This window comes from Thamnophis elegans, chromosome 3 (assembly GCF_009769535.1).
Source record: "Thamnophis elegans isolate rThaEle1 chromosome 3, rThaEle1.pri, whole genome shotgun sequence".
Taxonomy (NCBI): domain Eukaryota; kingdom Metazoa; phylum Chordata; class Lepidosauria; order Squamata; family Colubridae; genus Thamnophis; species Thamnophis elegans.
The window spans coordinates 67,615,391-67,634,919 of record NC_045543.1 but is presented as its reverse complement, the minus strand read 5'-3'; the positions used below and the strand labels follow the sequence as shown (position 1 = coordinate 67,634,919).

General features: G+C 41.8%; 1 protein-coding gene across 1 annotated transcript in view; it reads right to left on the bottom strand.

Annotated features, from left to right (window-relative positions):
• The window catches only part of SLC24A2 (solute carrier family 24 member 2), an 82,975-nt gene extending 67,801 nt beyond the window's left edge, over window positions 1–15,174 (bottom strand). The window contains exon 1 of the mRNA XM_032214248.1: window positions 14,245–15,174. Coding sequence (XP_032070139.1) covers window positions 14,245–15,174 — 930 coding nt within the window. The remainder of the gene's footprint in view (window positions 1–14,244) is intronic.
• Between the last annotated feature and the right edge of the window lie 4,355 nt (window positions 15,175–19,529).

Genomic DNA, 19,529 nt, shown 5'->3' with positions numbered 1-19,529 from the left:
GAAATTAATTTGTCACCGTACAAGATTTGTCTTTGTAAATATGTTAAGATTTTTCTTTTTTCTTTTTTTTTTGGTTGAAATTGTTCCTTATTTTATCTTGCAGTAATATCTGTAACCATATTATAGAGTGACTATAAGAATGCTTGAAAAAAAAAACCCTCTTCTATCCAACATGAAATAGCTACTTTTGCAATGAGGTATGCAGAAAATGCACAAAGTGCTTCTGATACCATTGCTCTGTACTTTGCAACTAAAGTCTTAACGGGAAATGCCATGTAATCCAAATACAAACACTAAGCATTTTCAAGATATTAAATATACATTTTTAAGAATGTAGAATCTATATTCTATTGATTCACTTGCCTTCATTAATTATTAAAACTATAGCTTTTAAGCCATTGTTTCACTGAACTTTATAGAATATGACTTTCTGACTTTACAATTGGATTAAATGAAGGTAAAATATTTCACAAGTAGTTCAGTACACAAAAACTGGGAATTTGTAACATAGAAATGGCTTTCCAGCAAAAATTAAAAGCCAGGCAAATTTGCTTCATTTGCATGTTCCTTTTTCCTCCACAGTTTGAAATGGAAAAAATACAATAATGAAAATTCTCAACCATGATTTCATTTTAATATAAATAACATATATACAGTTATATTCTAGATGCTTTCTTGGTGTTTTAATTATAACATTCAAGAATTATTAGTAGGTTTGGATATTACAAACCCTGAGAACAGAACTGAGTTCCCCTATAGAGATTACAATGGAAGGTTAAGTGCATATAAAGTAGCAAAATTCAAGCTATTCACAAGTTTATCACCTTTTAGGTTGGCACAGTATCAGTGGTGAGTTCCTACCAATTCGACCCCGTTTGGCAGAACTGGTACTGATTTGGTGGCCTGGGTCATTGGAAATGGCAACGACCTAAGCCTGCCACGCCCCCTAACTGGTTCTCTGGGCGGGGCCTAGACACCGCCATTTTGTTTTTCAGTTCTGTGCATGCATAGAATAATTTTAATTGTATTGTGCATGCGCACAAAGCACGTGCGTGCACATGGTGCGGCACGCACACAAGCTAACCAGCAGTAGTGCCTGCTGGAACCCATCCCTGCACAGTATCAATAGTTCATTCTCTCAAGTTATGTTCTGATATATAACATTTAAAATTAAATTTAATACAGCTACAGTATTTACATAAATGAATGTAAATAGTTAAGATTTAAAAAATAAAGTGAGAGGCTTTGCTTAATGAAAAAACATAGTTTTATAATATGAAGTAGTAAGATAGATTTAATGGTCCATATACTTCCATGCTCTCAATTCCTTTGATGTAAGCTCAAGAACTATGGAATTGATCTACTATGTCATTCTTTGTCTCAGCCAAGCCATAAAATATCAGGAACAAACTGTCTCTAGTTCTTCCTTATCAATATTATTTTTAGGGCAATCCCTAGTTTTAAACTTATATCAGATTATATATTCATGATCTTCTAACAATAAGTACTATATGCTAAATGATCTCAGGGGCATTTTTGGTTAATTTAAGAAATGCTTCATTGAACCATATCAAACTTTACAAAAGTCAAGATTTTTGCAAAAATCCCTTAAGTTTGAAATTTTCAACATTGCCACAACCTCCACTGGCACTTGATGAAAAAAAACTGAAAAGCTAAATCAAATATATAAATTTTAGAATGATTCATAATGATTTAGGAATACCAGAATGTACCAGGTTTAAAAAAGTGAATGTGTTATTTATTCATAATGCCATTTATTTTTATTTATTTCAATAGTAATAAGCATTACTGCAATATTATTTTCTGAGTATAATTTGTGATCAGTATTACATCCATTTTTGTAGTTTCAACTTTTTCCAGAAATATATTTAGAGTACATTTCGAACAACGTAAAGACTGTTTAGATATATATGGCTTTTTTTTCTAATTGCATATTGCCAAAGAAAATTCTCAATATTTGTAAAAATATTTGTTTAGTAAAAAAAAATATCGGAGAATTTCTCTCTCTCTTCCACTATTCTCTTCTACAGGGGTGGCCTTCTATAGAGCTATTAAGGCCACACACTATGCCACTGAAGTCTCTTTAGATGTCTTAATTTGTGAAAAATGAGAAATTTCTAAATTTGCCATCTTTTGAAGATCTCTATAAAAGGTCCAAAAATACAATTCCAATTGCAGCTGCCATCAATCTAGACCTGAATGATCATTTTAAACTGCTTTGGAATCAATATAGCATTGACCTTAACACTATTCTAGGATCAAAGACCATCAAAAGTGTAATAATTTTCAGAAATACTCATTGGGGTTTTAACATTACCTTGCAATAGAGATCAACATGTCTCACTTACAATTTATCTACCCTGTTTCCCCCAAAATAAGAGCTCCCTGGATAATAAGCCCAATTGGGCTTTTGAGCGCATGTGCTAAAATAAGCCCTCCTCCCAAAATAAACCCTCCCCTAAAATATTTAACTGCATGCGCAGGCGGTCCCTGCCATTTCCTGGAGTAAGGGGGAAACATGCCCCATGGGCCCCACATGCACCTGCCATTCACACGGAACGGCCTCACTGAGGCCGCTCCTGCAAATCCTAACTATCGTGCCTCTTCTCTTAGTGGACAGCAGGCCCAGTGACACTAGGGCTGGCAAGAGTGTGCCAGAAACAAAGACAAAACTTCCATCCCTCTCTGGATCTGGCGCATGTGCGAGAACGGAAGATGGCGCCCAGGCGTTTTGCTCCAGGCGATAAGGAGAGCAAACGCTGGAAAAACATCTGAAAAACCTGAAATTTATGCGCCCGAAGAAGGTCCCGGGGATGTCCGGAATCCAGGGGACCCGAGGAGCCCAAACCTTTGCAGGGGTCGCCATTTCTGAGCGACCCCGGACAGTACGATCTCGAAGGTCTGTGAACTGCGAGCCGCCCGCGTTATCCGGCAGGGGGGGGGGGGCGGCGTCGCGTCAGCGTTTTTCGATCCAGGCGATTTCCTTTGGTTTATTGAGCCACAGCACTGGGGTTCTACGGGACTATTGCCGCCTTGGAAGGAGAGAGAATCTATAGGACCAGCCCAGTCCCTTGCAGGGGTCGCCGTTTCTGGATGCCCCCGGGCTCTACAACTTTGGGGTCTTGGGTTCCGTGAGCTGTTTGCATTACTTGGCGGTGGGAGGAGTAACATCACGCCGGCTGCAACGGTGGTGGCTTTTGGCTTTTCTACCTGGCTTATCCACCTGGCTTATCGAACTTTTTCTACCTGGCTTATCGAACTGCCTCATTGGGGCTGTGTGAGACCATCATCATCTCGGAGGGAAAGAGAACGTATCGGAGCAGTGTGGGGACTGAGCAGAGTGGATGGGTGGCTTTCCCCGACACTGCATCAGCCCCTCCGGATGGTCCCTTTTTCCATCCAGCCTTACTTCCCTCCCAGCATTGCCTCCTCCCTTCTTTATCCCTGCCCAGTCAGGTGGCTCCCTGGACGCATTTTACTTCCTGCCTCCCTTTGTTGTGGTGAGGCTCTGCCTTGTGTCTTCCACGTACCATCTGGCGCCCCCTTATGGTGGGTTTTCAACTTCCAGCCACATCTGATTGTGGTCTTTGGTTACCCAGACTTGCTAGCTAAGTTCCATCTGTCTTTGGTCCTGCTATCTCAGTTTCATCTGGTTCCAGACCCGCTAGCTCAGCCTTATCTGGCTTCGAGTACCATCAGCATCACTACCTACCATTATTATTCTGGGAACTCTATTTGGAGCAGCACTGGTGGAAGAAGGCCTCCTATCCCCTTTATTTATTCCGGACTCTTTGGATTTATCCAGACCAACAGAAGAGGGGAATATGAACTACCCTCCCGCATACCTTCTCCGGACTATAACTGGACGCTAATCACAACACCTATTTTAATTACTTCAATTATGGAGAGCCATTTGGCCCTATCCGGACTCGCTTTTTAACAACGTAATAAGTGCGCAATTCTATTTTTTCTTCCTTTTCCTATCTCTTTTTCTTACTGTGTTTGGGATATGTTAGGAGTATGTATGAGATTGAATGAATGATCCCACTTTTATCATTATTATTGTTGTATTTTTGTGTTTTAATCACCATGTGGGGACTGTTTGAGTGAGTGAATGAGTATGTATGATTCGGAGGACCTGGTGGGATTTGCGGGGGCCACCGGGGTGGTTGGGGGAACTACATCCACGGGAGAGGGTCGGAGCATTGCGGTCATAACAGGGAGAGGCAGATACGGCGGGGACTTTAGGGCTGGCCATTACCGGGGAAGGAGTGCTCGCTATATCACAGAGATCCCTCCTTCCGGCCCTATGAGTCCCACTCCAAGGTCAGATGGCGTGAGTAGTCAGGACCCTGGTCTCAGGCTGCTGTCGCTAAATGCCAGGTCTGTTGTTCACAAGGCTCCCCTCGTCCGGGACTTGATAACAGACGAGGGCGCAGACCTGGCATGTATTACTGAGACATGGCTGGGCACGGAGGGAGGAGTCCCCCTCGTAGAGATGTGCCCAGACAGATTTCAGGTGCTTCATCAGCCGAGAGCCCAGGGAAGGGGTGGCAGTGTGGCTATTGTAATCCGGGAGTCTTTAGTACCTCGTAGGATCCCTGCTCCGGAGCTTGTCGGGTGTGAGTCCCTACTGGTGACGCTGGACCTCAAGGGTCAAGTGGGTTTGCTGCTTACGTACCTGCCTCCCAACTACGTTGCAGCAGCCCTCCCCTCGCTCCTCGAGTCAGTAGCCGAGCTGGCAGTTGAGTTAAGAGCCGAGGTGGCGCAGTGGTTAAATGCAGCACTGCAGGCTACTTCAGCTGACTGCAGTTCTGCAGTTCGGCTGTTCAAATCTCACCGGCTCAGGGTTGACTCAGCCTTCCATCCTTCCAAGGTGGGTAAAATGAGGACCCGGATTGTTGTTGGGGGCAATATGCTGACTCTGTAAACCGCTTAGAGAGGGCTGAAAAGCCCTATGAAGCGGTATATAAGTCTAACTGCTAACTGCTAGTTCCCTAGGCTTATGGTTCTGGGGGACTTCAATTTGCCTTCGCTCGGTGAACACTCTGATGGAGCGCAGGAGTTCATGGCTTCCATGACAGCCATGGGCTTGACCCAGGTAATTCGAGGCCCAACCCACTCAGCGGGTCACACGCTCGACCTCGTATTCCTCTCGGAGCAGTGGAGTTATGATCTTGGTCTGAGGGGAAATGAGACCATTCCCCTGTCGTGGTCAGACCACTGCCTACTGAGGCTAGACTTCCGGAGGCCAAACCCCCACCGTAGGGAGGAGGAACCGACCAGGTGGTTCCGCCCCAGGCGACTTATGGACCCAGTAAGGTTCCAGACGGAGCTTGGGGTTATTCCAGATGCTCTCGCCCACAGTTCGGCGGAGACTCTTGCTGCGGCCTGGCACTCGGCAGCATCAGAGTCTCTGGACCGGATTGCGCCACTACGGCCCCTCCGGGTCAGCGGCCCATGGAGGCCTCCTTGGTTCACCGAGGAGCTCCGTGAAATAAAGCGCCGGAGGAGACGCCTAGAGCACCTGTGGAGGTCCGATAGGTCCGAGTCGAGCCGGGCACTGTTGACAGCTTGCACCAAGGAGTACATTCGGGCTCTGAGAACAGCCAAAAGATCACATATTGCCTCCTTGGTAGCGTCCGCCGAGTCCCGCCCAGCCGCCCTGTTTAGGATAACCCGCTCCCTCCTAACTAGGAGGGAGACGGAGAACCCCTTACAGGGTAAGGCTGAGGAGTATGTACAGTTCTTGGCGGACAAAGTTGCTCGGTTTCGATCGGACCTGGACTCCACTCCTGCAGATCCAGCCGAGACACAAGGGAATGATTTGGCAGACCATCTCTGGGTTGAGATTCAGGATGTTGCCTCCGGGGATGTGGACAAGGCTATGCGAGCTGTGAGCGCCTCCACCTGTATACTGGACCCGTGTCCCTCCTGGCTGGTTGCCAACAGCAGTGAGGTGACACGAGGCTGGATCCAGGCGGTTGTTACTGCCTCTCTTCGGGAGGGGCATCTCCCCACCGCGCTGAAGGCGGCGGTGGTGAGACCCCTCCTGAAGAAACCGTCCTTGGATCCAGCAGTTCTTAATAACTACCGTCCAGTCTCCAACCTCCCCTTTGTGGGGAAGGTTGTTGAGAAGGTGGTGGCCCTCCAGCTTCAGCGTACCTTGGAGGAAGCTAACTATCTTGACCCCTTCCAGTCTGGCTTCAGGCCCGGTTACAGCACAGAAACCGCTTTGGTCGCATTGACCGATGATCTCTGGAGAGCCAGAGATGGAGGCCATGCGTCCATCCTGGTTCTCCTTGACCTCTCAGCGGCTTTCGATACCATCGACCATGGTATCCTTCTGCGACAACTGCGGGAGGTGGGGGTGGGCGGCACTGTTTTGCAGTGGTTCTCCTCCTACCTCTCGGACAGGTCGCAGTTGGTGTTGGTGGGGGGGCAGAGATCGTCCCCGAGGCCCCTTACTTATGGGGTGCCGCAGGGCTCGGTCTTATCCCCCCTACTATTTAACATATACATGAAACCGCTGGGCGAGATCATTCGGCACGGGATAAAATACCATCAATATGCGGACGATACACAGTTGTATCTGTCCGCCCCGTGCCAACTCAATGAAGCGGTGGAAGTGATGAACCGGGGCCTTGAGGCTGTTAAAGACTGGATGAGAGCTAACAAACTGGTGCTCAACCCGGAAAAGACCGAGTGGCTGTTGTGTTTTCCTCCCAATAATTTGGCTAATGTTCCATCAATCAGGCTGGGGGGACAAAATTTATACCCCTCAGACAGGGTCCGCAACTTGGGAGTCCTCCTGGACCCACAGCTGAGTTTTGACCATCATTTGTCAGCTGTGACCAGGGGGGCATTTGCTCAGGTTCGCCTGATGCGCCAGTTGCGGCCCTACCTGAACCGGGAGGCCCTCACAACAGTCACTCGAGCCCTTGTGATCTCTAGGCTGGAATACTGCAATGTGCTCTACATGGGGCTGCCCTTGAAGAGCATCCGGCGACTTCAGCTAGTCCAGAATGCGGCCGCGCGAGTGATCGTGGGCGCACCACGGTTCGCCCACATAACACCGATCCTCCGTGAGCTGCGCTGGCTACCTGTTGATCTCCGGGTGCACTTCAAGGTCTTACTTACCACCCACAAAGCGCTCCATGGTAGTGGATCTGGCTATTTGAGAGACCGCCTTCTGCCAATTACCTCCCTGCGTCCCATCAGATCGCACAGGGTAGGCCTCCTCCGAATTCCATCCGCCAGTCAGTGCCGACTGGCGACTATGCGGAGGAGAGCCTTCTCAGTCGCAGCTCCAATGCTATGGAACAATCTCCCCGTGGAGATCCGCACCCTCACCACCGCCCAGGCCTTCCGCACGGCCCTTAAGATCTGGCTATCCTGTCAGGCCTGGGGATAAAAATCTTAGTTTGCCCCCTCCCGAATGATGAATGAATATTGTGCTCTATTTTTAATATTATGTATTGTCTTATGTTTTTTTGTCTTTGTACCCCCCTCCCCGTGTTTTGTAAGCCGCCCTGAGTCCCCTCAGGGAAAAGGGCGGCCTATAAATTATAATAAACACTCTAAACACTCTAAAAGAAAATAAGACTGTCTTTTCAGGGAAACACAGTAATATGTCAAATTTTAGAAATGAGGAATTATGATTATTACCTTAAAAGTCAGTTCCACTGAACTTAATACTTAAGAGCATAGGACTGTGGGGTAAGCTGATTTGTTTAACTTAACTTCATTCTTTATATGACTAATTGGAACCAAGTCCCAATTTTCTCTTAGGCAAATGTGTATATTATTATATTCGTATGGGAGGGGACTGATAACTTTTTGTCTATTGAACAATTCTAGAACAGTTGAGAAGTGCCTATGCTTTTATATAATTTGGTTGGTCCTGATAACGTCAACATATATTTTGGATATCCACCCCTCCACTATGAGCAATGGATAATAATACTTAATTTCATCAAATATCAAAATGAAACACTACTAATTTTATTCAATAATCTCTACCTGCTGATGGAAATGCATCTGCCAGCAGAATGGATTCCCCCACACCAAATCTACTTGAGAGGATTATGAGAAGGGGAGGAGGGGAGCAAGGGCAAGTCTTGTTATGCAAGTAAAAGTCTGCTCATATAAGTCAATGTCAACTGTTACTTATTATAGAAACAGTCAATATTTAAATTTAAATGTTTCATTATATCTAACAAATTTAATGTTTCTGGTGAAAATTAAGAGTGGCTAACTGAAAGAGAATCACATATTCGAATACAATAAACTGTTTCTGTTTTACATTTCCTTTACTGTAAAAACTTTCCCAAAGTTATCACTTTAGATATTTATGTACATTTATATATGTATGAATGTATGTAATTATTTATATAATTAAAACATTTATGTGGGCAAGCAGAATATTTTCATTCTGTGATTCTTGAAGTTGCATGTTTCTGAAAACAATGCGGCAAACTAAAAGTTGTTTTTAAAACCAAGCTATTCAAAAATAGTCAGGAGATGCTAAACCAAAAAAAGTGAAATAATGAGAAAATCTTTCAGAATTACTTTTTGGGGATAGCTTGGGCAAATTTTGTCAAAAATGTGTATTTTTGTAAACAACCAAACCTATAGAACCTGTTGAAGCTATCAGAGTTTTCTCGGGTGGGTTTTGTGGGAACAGTCAATTTTGAAATAAAGATTCTATGAAGAGACATATTTAAAACATTATTGGGAATGACTTACATTTAAAGTTATTTAACGTAAGAGAAATTTAAAGATAATTTAAACATAATTTAAAGAGAAAGAGAAGTGTAAGAAATGCTGACACTAACTCCAGGGGAGAGCCTTATATTGGACTATTTCTTTGATGATTGTTGGCAAAGAAGTATCTTTATGAAGAACAAGGAAAAAGTGATATGGATAGATTCTTCTCCCATCTGTTTCCCTTGTGATATCTTTTTCAAAGATCCCTATGAAACATAATATTCCAATTTTCTCCATGTATTTTTATAGTTTGATTATACTGAATGAGAAGCAATTTTGCAATTAACCGGTGCCACGTGCAATAACCATCATCCTTTTGTAACTATCTATCCTCCCATTTTGCATCTTTATCAAGTCTTATACAACAGCCATATTCCAAGCATCCTGATTCCACCCCTTGTAGAGTTTCTTTAATCTGTGTATTGAAGCTGCTTCCTTTCCTGCCACTTGGAGTTTAACCTGTAACTCTCCAACTTACTATACCTCTGGTCAGTTTATACAATACGCTAATATCCTCTATTTAACAATGCTTTGTAAACAAAATGACGGCAACTTTTTAACAGCCGTGATAAACGAGAATTACATTTTTTCTTACATTCTTACATTTACCATAAGAAACTAACTTTTCTGTTATTTAAAAACTGGTTAGTACAAAACATTTTAGAGTTGTTGATAAAAAGGACATGATTAATGTAAGCTTCTATCTCATACAAATTTATGAGGATTTTAAAAAATGAACTCTAAATGGTTGAATTCTAGGTAATGCATAGGTCTGAAATGTTATGATTCCATGCAGGTCTAGATTTCACCAAATATTAAAATTAAATGTAAACCTATCCAGCATACTGATAATGTTTAAATTCTTCCTCAGCTTTTGTTTTTCGATCATTTCTTAGAGTGTCTATTGTACCAGTAGTTTTATACAGAATATCTTCAGCTTATTTCTTTTCTTTTTTAATTGGGACTGTGTACATTTTGTTAGGGCTGCAGCTTTGTTGCTAGGATTACCCTTTAGCCTTTTGGTTCTTTAATAAGGTATCTTAGAACTCTTCTGACCTTCTCCCAGGTTACTGTATAGTCTTAAAAGATAAATACCAGGGACAACAATTTTCTTTGGCTAACACCTTTCCAGATTTGCAAACATGACAGGGCATTTTGGGTACCTGTAGATCCAAAATAAAGAACGTTAGCTAGTCAGTTCTCCATACTGTAAATGTAGAAGTACTGCCAGATGAATGTATTTTTTTATTTTTTATGATGGGCTGCTGCTGCTGCTTTTTAAAAATTAAAGACTCTGTAGAATACAGAAATACTTAGCAATCAAAATAAATTCTTCATCACAATATTGCCTTACAGTTGTCATTGACTACTACAGTGTCCTTGCAATACAGGATAAAATCTGCAGTCAATAAAAGATGTCATTGCAAGGCACATTATCTGCCCTGCAAAATCTACCACTTCAATAATTGCTTTAGAAGCCAGTTCTGATGTAATGCTTGCTCAAGAAGACAGAAATATCATGTTACAAGCTTTACAAATTCCACCTGCATTATATATATTAAGACCAAATTTCCAAAATATTTTCCAGAACCTAAGGCACTAAAACACTTCTATGAAAATAATTCCAATAAGCCTCAGAGAGCTTATTTCTGAGTATAACTTATACACAGGAGCACTCTCAACTGAAACAAACAACTTCAGTTCCTCCATTTTTAATAACTGTAAGCTACTTTCTTAAACAAGGTGGCTGACCAATTCCAAACTGCTGGTTATCTGAAGCCATCTTAGTCTGGTTTCAGGAGAGAGCCAAGGAGACAACTTTGATTGTTTTGACAGAGGATCTACTGAAGACTGTAGTGGGAAAAGTATCTCCCTGCCAGCACCCCTGGATCTCTCAGCAGCTTTTCATACTACTGATCACTAAGCCCTTTTGGAGTACTAGAGAATTGGAGATCAGAGACTATCGTGGTGCTGTTCCTATCTCTATGGCAGTTTTTGGAGTCCTATATCAGGGGATTAGAGTTGCTAGGGAACTGCAGGGTTCTGTTCCATCTCCTATGTTCTTCAATATTTATATGAAACCTTTGGGTATGATTGTCAGGAGATATAAAGCTGGATTTAGACAGTTTTCTGTTTTCTTCTTTCTAGTTTCACACGGTGCATTAATCCCTGTAATCAGCTCCTTCTTGGACTAGACTGTGGTACTGATGAAACATAAACTTGGATCTAGTGGGTTTGGTTGTTGGTGATAACTCTAGTACAGGGATGTCAAACTCAAGGCCTGGGGGCCAGATCACTGGAAACAGTGAAGGACTGGCCCGCAGTGCCTCTGCCAGCAAAAAGGGAGCTCGAGCTCCATTTTTGTTGGCAGAGGGTTGCAGAGGGCTGTCACAGCTCGAGAGCCTATTTTTAGTGGCAGAGTGTTTCGGCCACCACAGGTGCCCCAACACGAGTGATGTTGAGCTGGCCACACCCACCTTGGCCACACCCACCCTGGGCCCTTGAGGTCAAACACAACTCTGATGCAGCCCTCAATGAAATAGAGTTGACCCCCTGCTCTAGTACAAGGGGCATTTTCCTTGCATTGGTAAGGATTGCATTTCCACTCAAAGAAGTGTGTAACTTTAGGGTACTGCTTGATCTCATCCTATCATGAGTACTTGGCTAGAAATAGGGGTTAAGGATACTTTTCTTTTAGCTGTATGAGTTATCAACTTTGCTTTATCTGACCTGAATTTTGTGATTTACTCCAGTGGTGGGATTAAAAATTTTTGACTACTGGTTCTGTGGGCGTGGTGTGATGGGTGTGGTGTGGCTTGGTGGGCATGGCAGAGGAAGGATACTGTAAAATCTCCATTCCCACCCCACTCCAAGGGAAGGTTACTGCAAAATTCCCATTTCCTCCCAATCAGCTGGGACTCGGGAAGCAGAGAATAAATGTGGGTGGGGCCAGTCAGAGGTGGTATTTACTGATTCTCTGAACTACTCAAAATTTCTGCTACCAGTTCTCCAAAACTGGTCAGAACCTGCTGAAGGCCACCTCTGATTTATTCCTGAATAGATTACTGCAATGCAGTTACATGGGAATGCATTTGAAAAAAACTGGGAAAATGCAATAAACCCAGAATGCACAACATCTGTCTGGTGTTTCCCTTTGAGTACACGACACCTGTTTTGGCTTAATTACACTGGCTTCCTCTTGCTTTTTGAGCTCAATTTGAAGTGTTTAACATATAAAGCCCTCTGTGGCCTGGGTCTTGCCTACATGAAATAATAATTTCTCCATGAAATTATGAGTAGGCTTTCCAAGCATCCTATTTGGTATATTATGAGTGTCATCAAGAAAGGAGGCCTAGATTAGAAAAAGGTAGATCCAGGGCCTGAGAGTAGATTAAAATCATGGGTTGATTTTAATAGAAACTTACTTTAAATAAGCATTTATGTCCTTGTTATTGCAAATTTATAACTTGTTACTATGTCAGATATGGATGATATATTTTTATTGGTATTCTGTTAATATTTTAACTAGGATTCATTGTTTCTTTGTGAATGCTGTTTGAACTGATGTAACATGTTGTTCCTTCATAATGTTTATTGTTGTATTGTGAAAAATCAGTACACCGCAGTATAAATTTAAAAACGAATTAACAATGTCCATTGTAAAGCTATTTTAAGACAAAATATTACTTGATCAACCACAATAAATGATAAACCATAACTTTGAAGGCCATTATAGGAAGTAAGGGAAGCATCACATTATACATTATGGTGAATTCAATCACTCAATAGTAATAGCACTTAGACTTATATACCACTTCCTAGTGCTTTATAGCCCTCTCTAAGCAGTGTACAGATTCAATATATTGCCCTCAACAATCTGGGTCCTTATTTTACTGACCTGAGTCAAGCTTGAGCCTGGTGAGATTCGAACTGACGAACTGCTGGCAATTGGCAGTCAGAAGTAACCTGCACTACTGCATTCTAACCACTGCGCCACCACCTCAAGCCTAAAAAAAGTCCCTGTACTACTCAGCAGTATTAAAATACAGTGAATGACATCCTCACACTCATACCAAATCTCTACATCAGTTTGACTAATAAACTCCTGAATGAAAAGCAGAATATAAATCAGAGAATAAAATATTTTATCAACCCCAAGTACTGTCATAGATTAGGCTCATGGTGGAAATGTAACATCATACAAGGAAAACTGTATTTTGCATTTTCCTGGTACTCAAAACCATAATATTCAGTACTTGATAAAGTCGAAAATTTGTCATTGTGCAAGGTTTATGTTTGTGCTTGCTACAGTAACCATACAAAAATCATGAATATAAAATATTTTTATCTTATATAAATCCTTATCAATCAAAATCTTTCTCCAAATTATTTTAACAACCTTGCAACTATGTGTTTATTCTGAAGAATTTCAGTGCAAGAGTATTCATCTAGCAATAAACATTTTTTGAAACTCTGACAAATAATTGAATTAGGCCAATGTTAAGAAACTGAGGCATGAATCACACACATAAGTAACCTAGATGTGAAAACTCCCACAACAGCCAAAGATTTTTTGTCATGAAATCTTCACATTTGCAGAAAACTTCTAACAGGTATCTGACATATAGGGGAAATAATAGACCACATCTTGTGAGTAATAAACTTTTTTTCTCCATACAATATTTGCGAGTAGTACATTTTGTGCCACAGAAGAGATAAAAAACGGAACTGCAAACTGTAAAGACTGCTTATCAGATTGGCATAATCTATAAATCAAGCAGCATAACACATCCACAACACATTATGCATTGATTTGGAAGCAGGATAGCTAATTATACTGCCTTTTCTTCTTCAATGTAAATCCTACCCTCATTATTTTCTAAGGTGAAGCAAACAGTGATAGTATTCAGATAATGTTATATGGGCTTGCTTTATACTTTGCTTGCCTTTAGAAACTGTCCTACTATTACTTCAATGTGTTCAATTGAATTTCAATTGAACTGAATGTTCCTTGTGTCTTTATATATTGTTTCTTAGTTACACATGCTTTATCTTTGAGATTCAGTTTTTGATAAAAACCTAAAGGGGGCATGCATAAGGATACCAGTATGCCTACCGTCTCTGTTCTACTGTCTCCATTTATCTGTACTTATTTTCTTTGTTTATGTTTATACCTATACCTGCTATCTTGTACATGTTTGACATGTAAACAAGATGAATCAAATAAAAATCTTATAGCAGTATTAAACACTTTGTGATTGTTAACCACATATTGATTCACATTTGTAGACACAAAACTCAGATGAAATGTTATTTAGATAAAAACATTAAAATAGTCTGCTCCTAGCATACAAAAATCAAGGCAATATAACAATGGTATGTTTTGGGTATGTAAGTGTGGCTACAGAAAGGTTTCATTAATAACTGCAATAATTTATCTTTGCAATAACTAACCTTTCCATCAGGTTCTGGTGATACTTCATCCACTTTGTTGCTGCTAAGTTTACTTTTCACAAATTCTTCTACTTGCCCATTGAATTTCATGAAAGTCACATAGCATATATATGCACTCAGTAATATTAAACTTTCCCACCACCTAATGAAATTATCCAAAAAGAAGATGATTAGCAGTATCAAGTCTAAGATGTAAAAGGACACATCCCGAAAGAGTGGCCACCAAGTAAGGTGCAAAATCTGTTTAGAAAATAAAGCACACATCCCAATCACAAATAGGATGTTGAATACTGCAGATCCAACTATGGTTCCAATGCCAACATTGCTGTGAGATATAAAGATTCCTATTAAAGAAGTAAAGAGTTCGGGGGCTGAGCCACCAGCGGCCATAAACGTTGCCCCAGCAACATCATCAGAAATTTCAAGTTTTTCTGTGATGACTGTCAGTGAAGGAACAAAGAACTCATCACAGACAATAGCTAAGGCTACAAACATGTAAATCATTCCAATGATATGAAGGATCACAGCACCCCGCCGTCTTTCCTCAAGAGAAAAAAGATCTGTTGGGTAGTCCCCCTGAGAATGTTCCGTGTGGTTATCATGTTCATCTGCAAATTTCAAAGAAAAAGATGAACCCGGAGTATCGTTTTGATTCTGTTCTTGGTAGTCCAATAGAGTTCTTTGACGCACGGACTTGGACTTTTCACTGTCCAGACTGCTGATGGTCTCTGTGCTATAAGGTCCCAACTGGAAAAAGGCACTAATTGAAAGTGAGAGTGTGCTCATAGCCATAATACCCAGGAAAAGTCCCGTTATCCGAATCAGTCTCTGTTTTTTCCTTATATGTTGATGTTTCTTAAAGCCAAGCAATGGATCCCGCAGGCACCATTCTTCAAGAAAATGAGCAGCAATATTTTTGTACTGAACCATTTTTGAAGTAAGTTTGTTTGTGGTCCAAGAATTCAGAGTCCGATAGGTTTTTCTTTCATACTTCCTTTATTCTTCAATTAAATGGTACTTTGATGTTTTCTCTGAACCAAGGATTTATGAAGTTCATGCCTTGGCTGTGATTAAAAAGATAAATATTTTCATCAGTTTAGAAATGTTTGACATCAGGTGCACCTAAAAACATTGCCCTGTACACACATCTTAAAAGTTTTAATGTGCTATAACATGCAATAAATTTACAATAAAAACAAATTTATATTAATATTATGCATGCTTGGAAACTTGGAATTATCTCAAAAGCTAATCTTTCATTGCAAATTTGAACCTTGATTCTATTTCTTTAATTCCTATAAAAGAATCAGAATCTTTTTCTTTCATGATTCCAGAGCAACAATTTCATAATAGCTTCTTTCTACTTATTACTTTTCTTGTCATGCTTAATTTATTGAGCTGATTTTATGTGCATTAATTAACCAGCATAAATTCATTATTATATTAAGAATGAACCTTAAATATTGTCAGGGAAACAAAATGGAAAGATGTTCTGTCTCATTTCTATATTTATCTAAAAACATGAGGCTGTTTTAGTTTTTTTTGTTAGATGTGTCTAACTCTAACCAAAGTCTAAATAAACTGGCACCTAGGTACTTTAGAAGTATCTAAGTAGTGAATCAATCTTCAAATTAACATACACAGTTAAAATATGACATTTGCTATGCTTTCAAATAAAGCAGAAAATGTAAACATCTTCCACATTTTCTTGTATCTTTCTCTAACTATCAAACGCAGGTCTGTTGTTAAATATACAACCTAAGAATTAAATTAAATTTTCTCTTTTCCAGAAAACACTATTCCTTTAAACGTATCTAGAGTTAAGGGGTTAATTATCTTTTTGTTCTTGTTGTTTGTTCTCTTTCAACTCTTATTCCTGTGCACTTTTGGTAACACACCGATTACAGTGAAGTGCAGAAACAGGGCTTCTTGTACTATTGCCTTACAGTTGCTTCTAAGTAACTATTCCTCAAAAAATGATATCGTTGAAATCCTAAACACACACACACACCCCAATTCCAAACCAAAATTTCCAATTCAGCTCTGGGAATCCAGCAAGAAGAACCAGGTTATCTCTCACCCTCTTAGGATTAAAAGCCAGAGTCCATAGCCACCCTGCAGATCCACTACTAAAAAAAGAAGTAATTAAAATTACGTAATTATGCTTGGTGCAGGGCCCACACTGATCTACGAAGTAATCATCCCCTTCGCTCTCTCTTCTTACTCCCGAGTAGATACAGAGTGCCGCGCTGGAGGCTCCCAAAAAGGTTTAAAAGCCCCCCAGAACCCCTCAAACGGCATGCCTCCTTTTTACTGGCATCCCTAATCGCGGAGCCTATTATTGCAGGAACTTCGCGGGAGGAAGTTCTTCATCCCACCCATCCCCTTGGGTGGAAACTTCACGCAAGCAAGGGCTGCCGCCTTCGCCCCGAAATAAGGGCGACGGGGGCAATCACCTGGGTCCTGCCGAAGACGCCCCGGGTTCAAGAAACCAAGTGGATCGGGTGGAGGGAAGCGCGGGCTCGCCTTTCTCTCCGGCTCCCTTCCTCGGACTTTCTCCAGCCTCCACGGGGACGATGCCGCAAACGCTGCAGCCTTCTCACCGCCGAGAGGCTCCTTCCCTCCCTCGCCGAAAGAAATGCCTGCTGGACTCCCTCGCCCGACCGTGCCCGACCTCTCCGCCCAGAAGCAAACGCGGGGAAGGTCAGGAGAACGGACGAGTTGCTGGCCGGCCGATCGCTGCCACCGCCTCTTACCGGGCCACGTGAGAAGACGAGCGCCGGCTCAACCCAGCCGCGCTCCCGCGAAGACGAGCACCCACCTACACACACACAACAAACCAACCTCTGCTCTTCTCGCCGTCCGGCTTCAACCACGGGAGCCACGCCCACTGTCCCTCCCGGCACGCGCTGGCCAAAGCCTCCCCCTCCCCGCGTGCTCCTGGACCCTGAGTGGTCGGGCGCTGAGGGGAAGGCGATGCGGGGATGAGGGGTGGGTTGGAGGGTGTACCGTCCTCTGTCGCTTAGCCGCGAAGCTTCCAGCGGGAGCTAGTTCTCAGTAAAATCCCTCACAGGGTTGTTGTGGTTGTTGTGAGGAAGAGATACAGGGGGTCCTTGCACTCACGAATTGAGCCCAACATGTATCTTGATAAGTGAAGCATTTGTTAAGAGAGTTTTGCCCCTTGGACGACTTTTCTTGCAGCTGTTGTTAAGTGAATTGTCCCAATGGTTAAGTCACTAACACAGTTACTAAGTGAATGATTTTGCTTGTCAGAAGGTTGGCAAAGGGAATCACATGACCCCAGGACACTATAGCTGTCATAAATACGAACCAGTTTCCAAGCATCTGAATTTTGATCATGTGATCATGAGGATGTTGTGAAGGTCGCAAATGTGAAAAATGGTCATAAGTCACTTTTTTCAGCACTTGTAACTATGAAGGTCACCAAACTCTTGTTAGTCAAGGACTACCTGTACTCTAAATTCTTTGGGAATTTAAGCACAAGCACACTGAGATTAAACCAACCATTTTATGAAGGTTGTTATGCTGAACAGAAAGGTCGGCAGTTCAGAGATTTGAATCCCTAGCGCCGCATAATGGAGTGAGTTCCCGTTACTGTCAACCTAGCAGTTTGAAAGCATGTAAAAATGCAAGTAAAAAAATAGGGACCACCTTTGGTGGGAAGGTAACAGTGTTCCGTGTGCCTCCATATGCCAGCCATATGACCACAGAGACATCTTCGGACAGCACTGGCTCTTTGGCTTTGAAACGGAGATGAGCACCGCTCCCTAGAGTCAGGAACGACTAGGACATATGTCCGAGGGGAACCTTTACCTTTATGCACTACAGGCAGTTTCCAAAGCCTTCTGCTCCCCTTGCCCACACATTGCCAACTCAGTCCTAGGCTGCATTAACAGACGGATAGAATCAAGGTCTATCCTTCTGAAGTATTGACACCACTTTATAATGCCTTGATGAGACCTTACTTGAAATATTGCATCCAGTTTTAGTCGCCAGGACATAAAAGAGATGCTGAGACTCTAGAAAGGGTGCAGAGAAGAGCAATAAAGATGGTTAAGGGACTGGAGGCTAAAATATATGAGGAACAGTTGCAGGAATTGGGTATTCTTGTTTAATGAAAAGAAGGATTAGGGGTGACATGATAGCAGGGTTCCAATATCTGCCACAAAGTTGAGTGGGTCAACCCATTCTCCAAAGCTCTTGAGGCTGGACAAGAAGCAATGGATGGCAACTAATCAAGGAGAGAACCTAGAACTAAAGAGAAATTTCTTGGCAGAAAAATTAATCATGGAACGACTTGCCTCCAGAAGTTGTAAATGCTTCAACCCTGGAGATTTTTAAAAAGAGATTGAACAATATTTGTCTGAAATAATATAGGGTTTCCTGTCTTGGCAAGGGTTGGACCAGAAGACCTCCAAGGTCCCTTCCAAATCTCTTATTTTGTTTCTAATGATTCTTCAGGGAAGAACCATCCAGGAATTGGAAAAGCAGCAATGAAAGAAATAAGAGGACCAAAAATAGTAATAGCTGAATGCCCACATCTCCCTAAGCCTCTTGTTTTAATCGTTGTTTGTTGAACAAGCAACAGGCAACCACTTTATTCATTGGAACAAGTGACTCATGACCCTAGGTTCCTGCACAAAACTAAAGCATAATGCATAGTTTGCAAAGAACAATTGCTGGTGCTGAACACAAACCAAAGAACCCACACAATGGCTTGGCATGAAAAGTAAGCCCAATTCTCCACAGCTTAAAGAGCACAAAAAATGTCAATGAAGACTTTAGAGTGAGGGTTTAATTATCTCACTGTTTTACTCTGGGTACAATTTTCAGAATTTGTATGCATGAACAATAAATAAGTAATAAGCAGTATTATTCCAATGCTATTTGCTAATTTTTTGCCAGGACTATTCTTGACAACAAAGTGAATAGACTGTAATAGGGTGACTTAATAGATGACTTGCCTGCCACACAGCTTTTAAAAACAGTAGTGGTGAACAAATCCTGACTGTTTGGGATTTTACATATTTATTTCTTTGTCAGTTTCTTGAATGGCAGACTTTTAAAATGTTCTCTTTTCCTAAGTATTGTAATGCATTGATGGCTAAAAGCTTCACTGGGTGTTTTTCCGTCATTTTTGCAACTGTGAAAGAGCACAAAGCCCTGCATTAGAACAAATAATAATAAATAATCCTTAAATTGAGTCCAAAATTTTTTTCAGTGCTGAAATATTAGAAGCTGCCCTGTGTACACACAGAATCCCG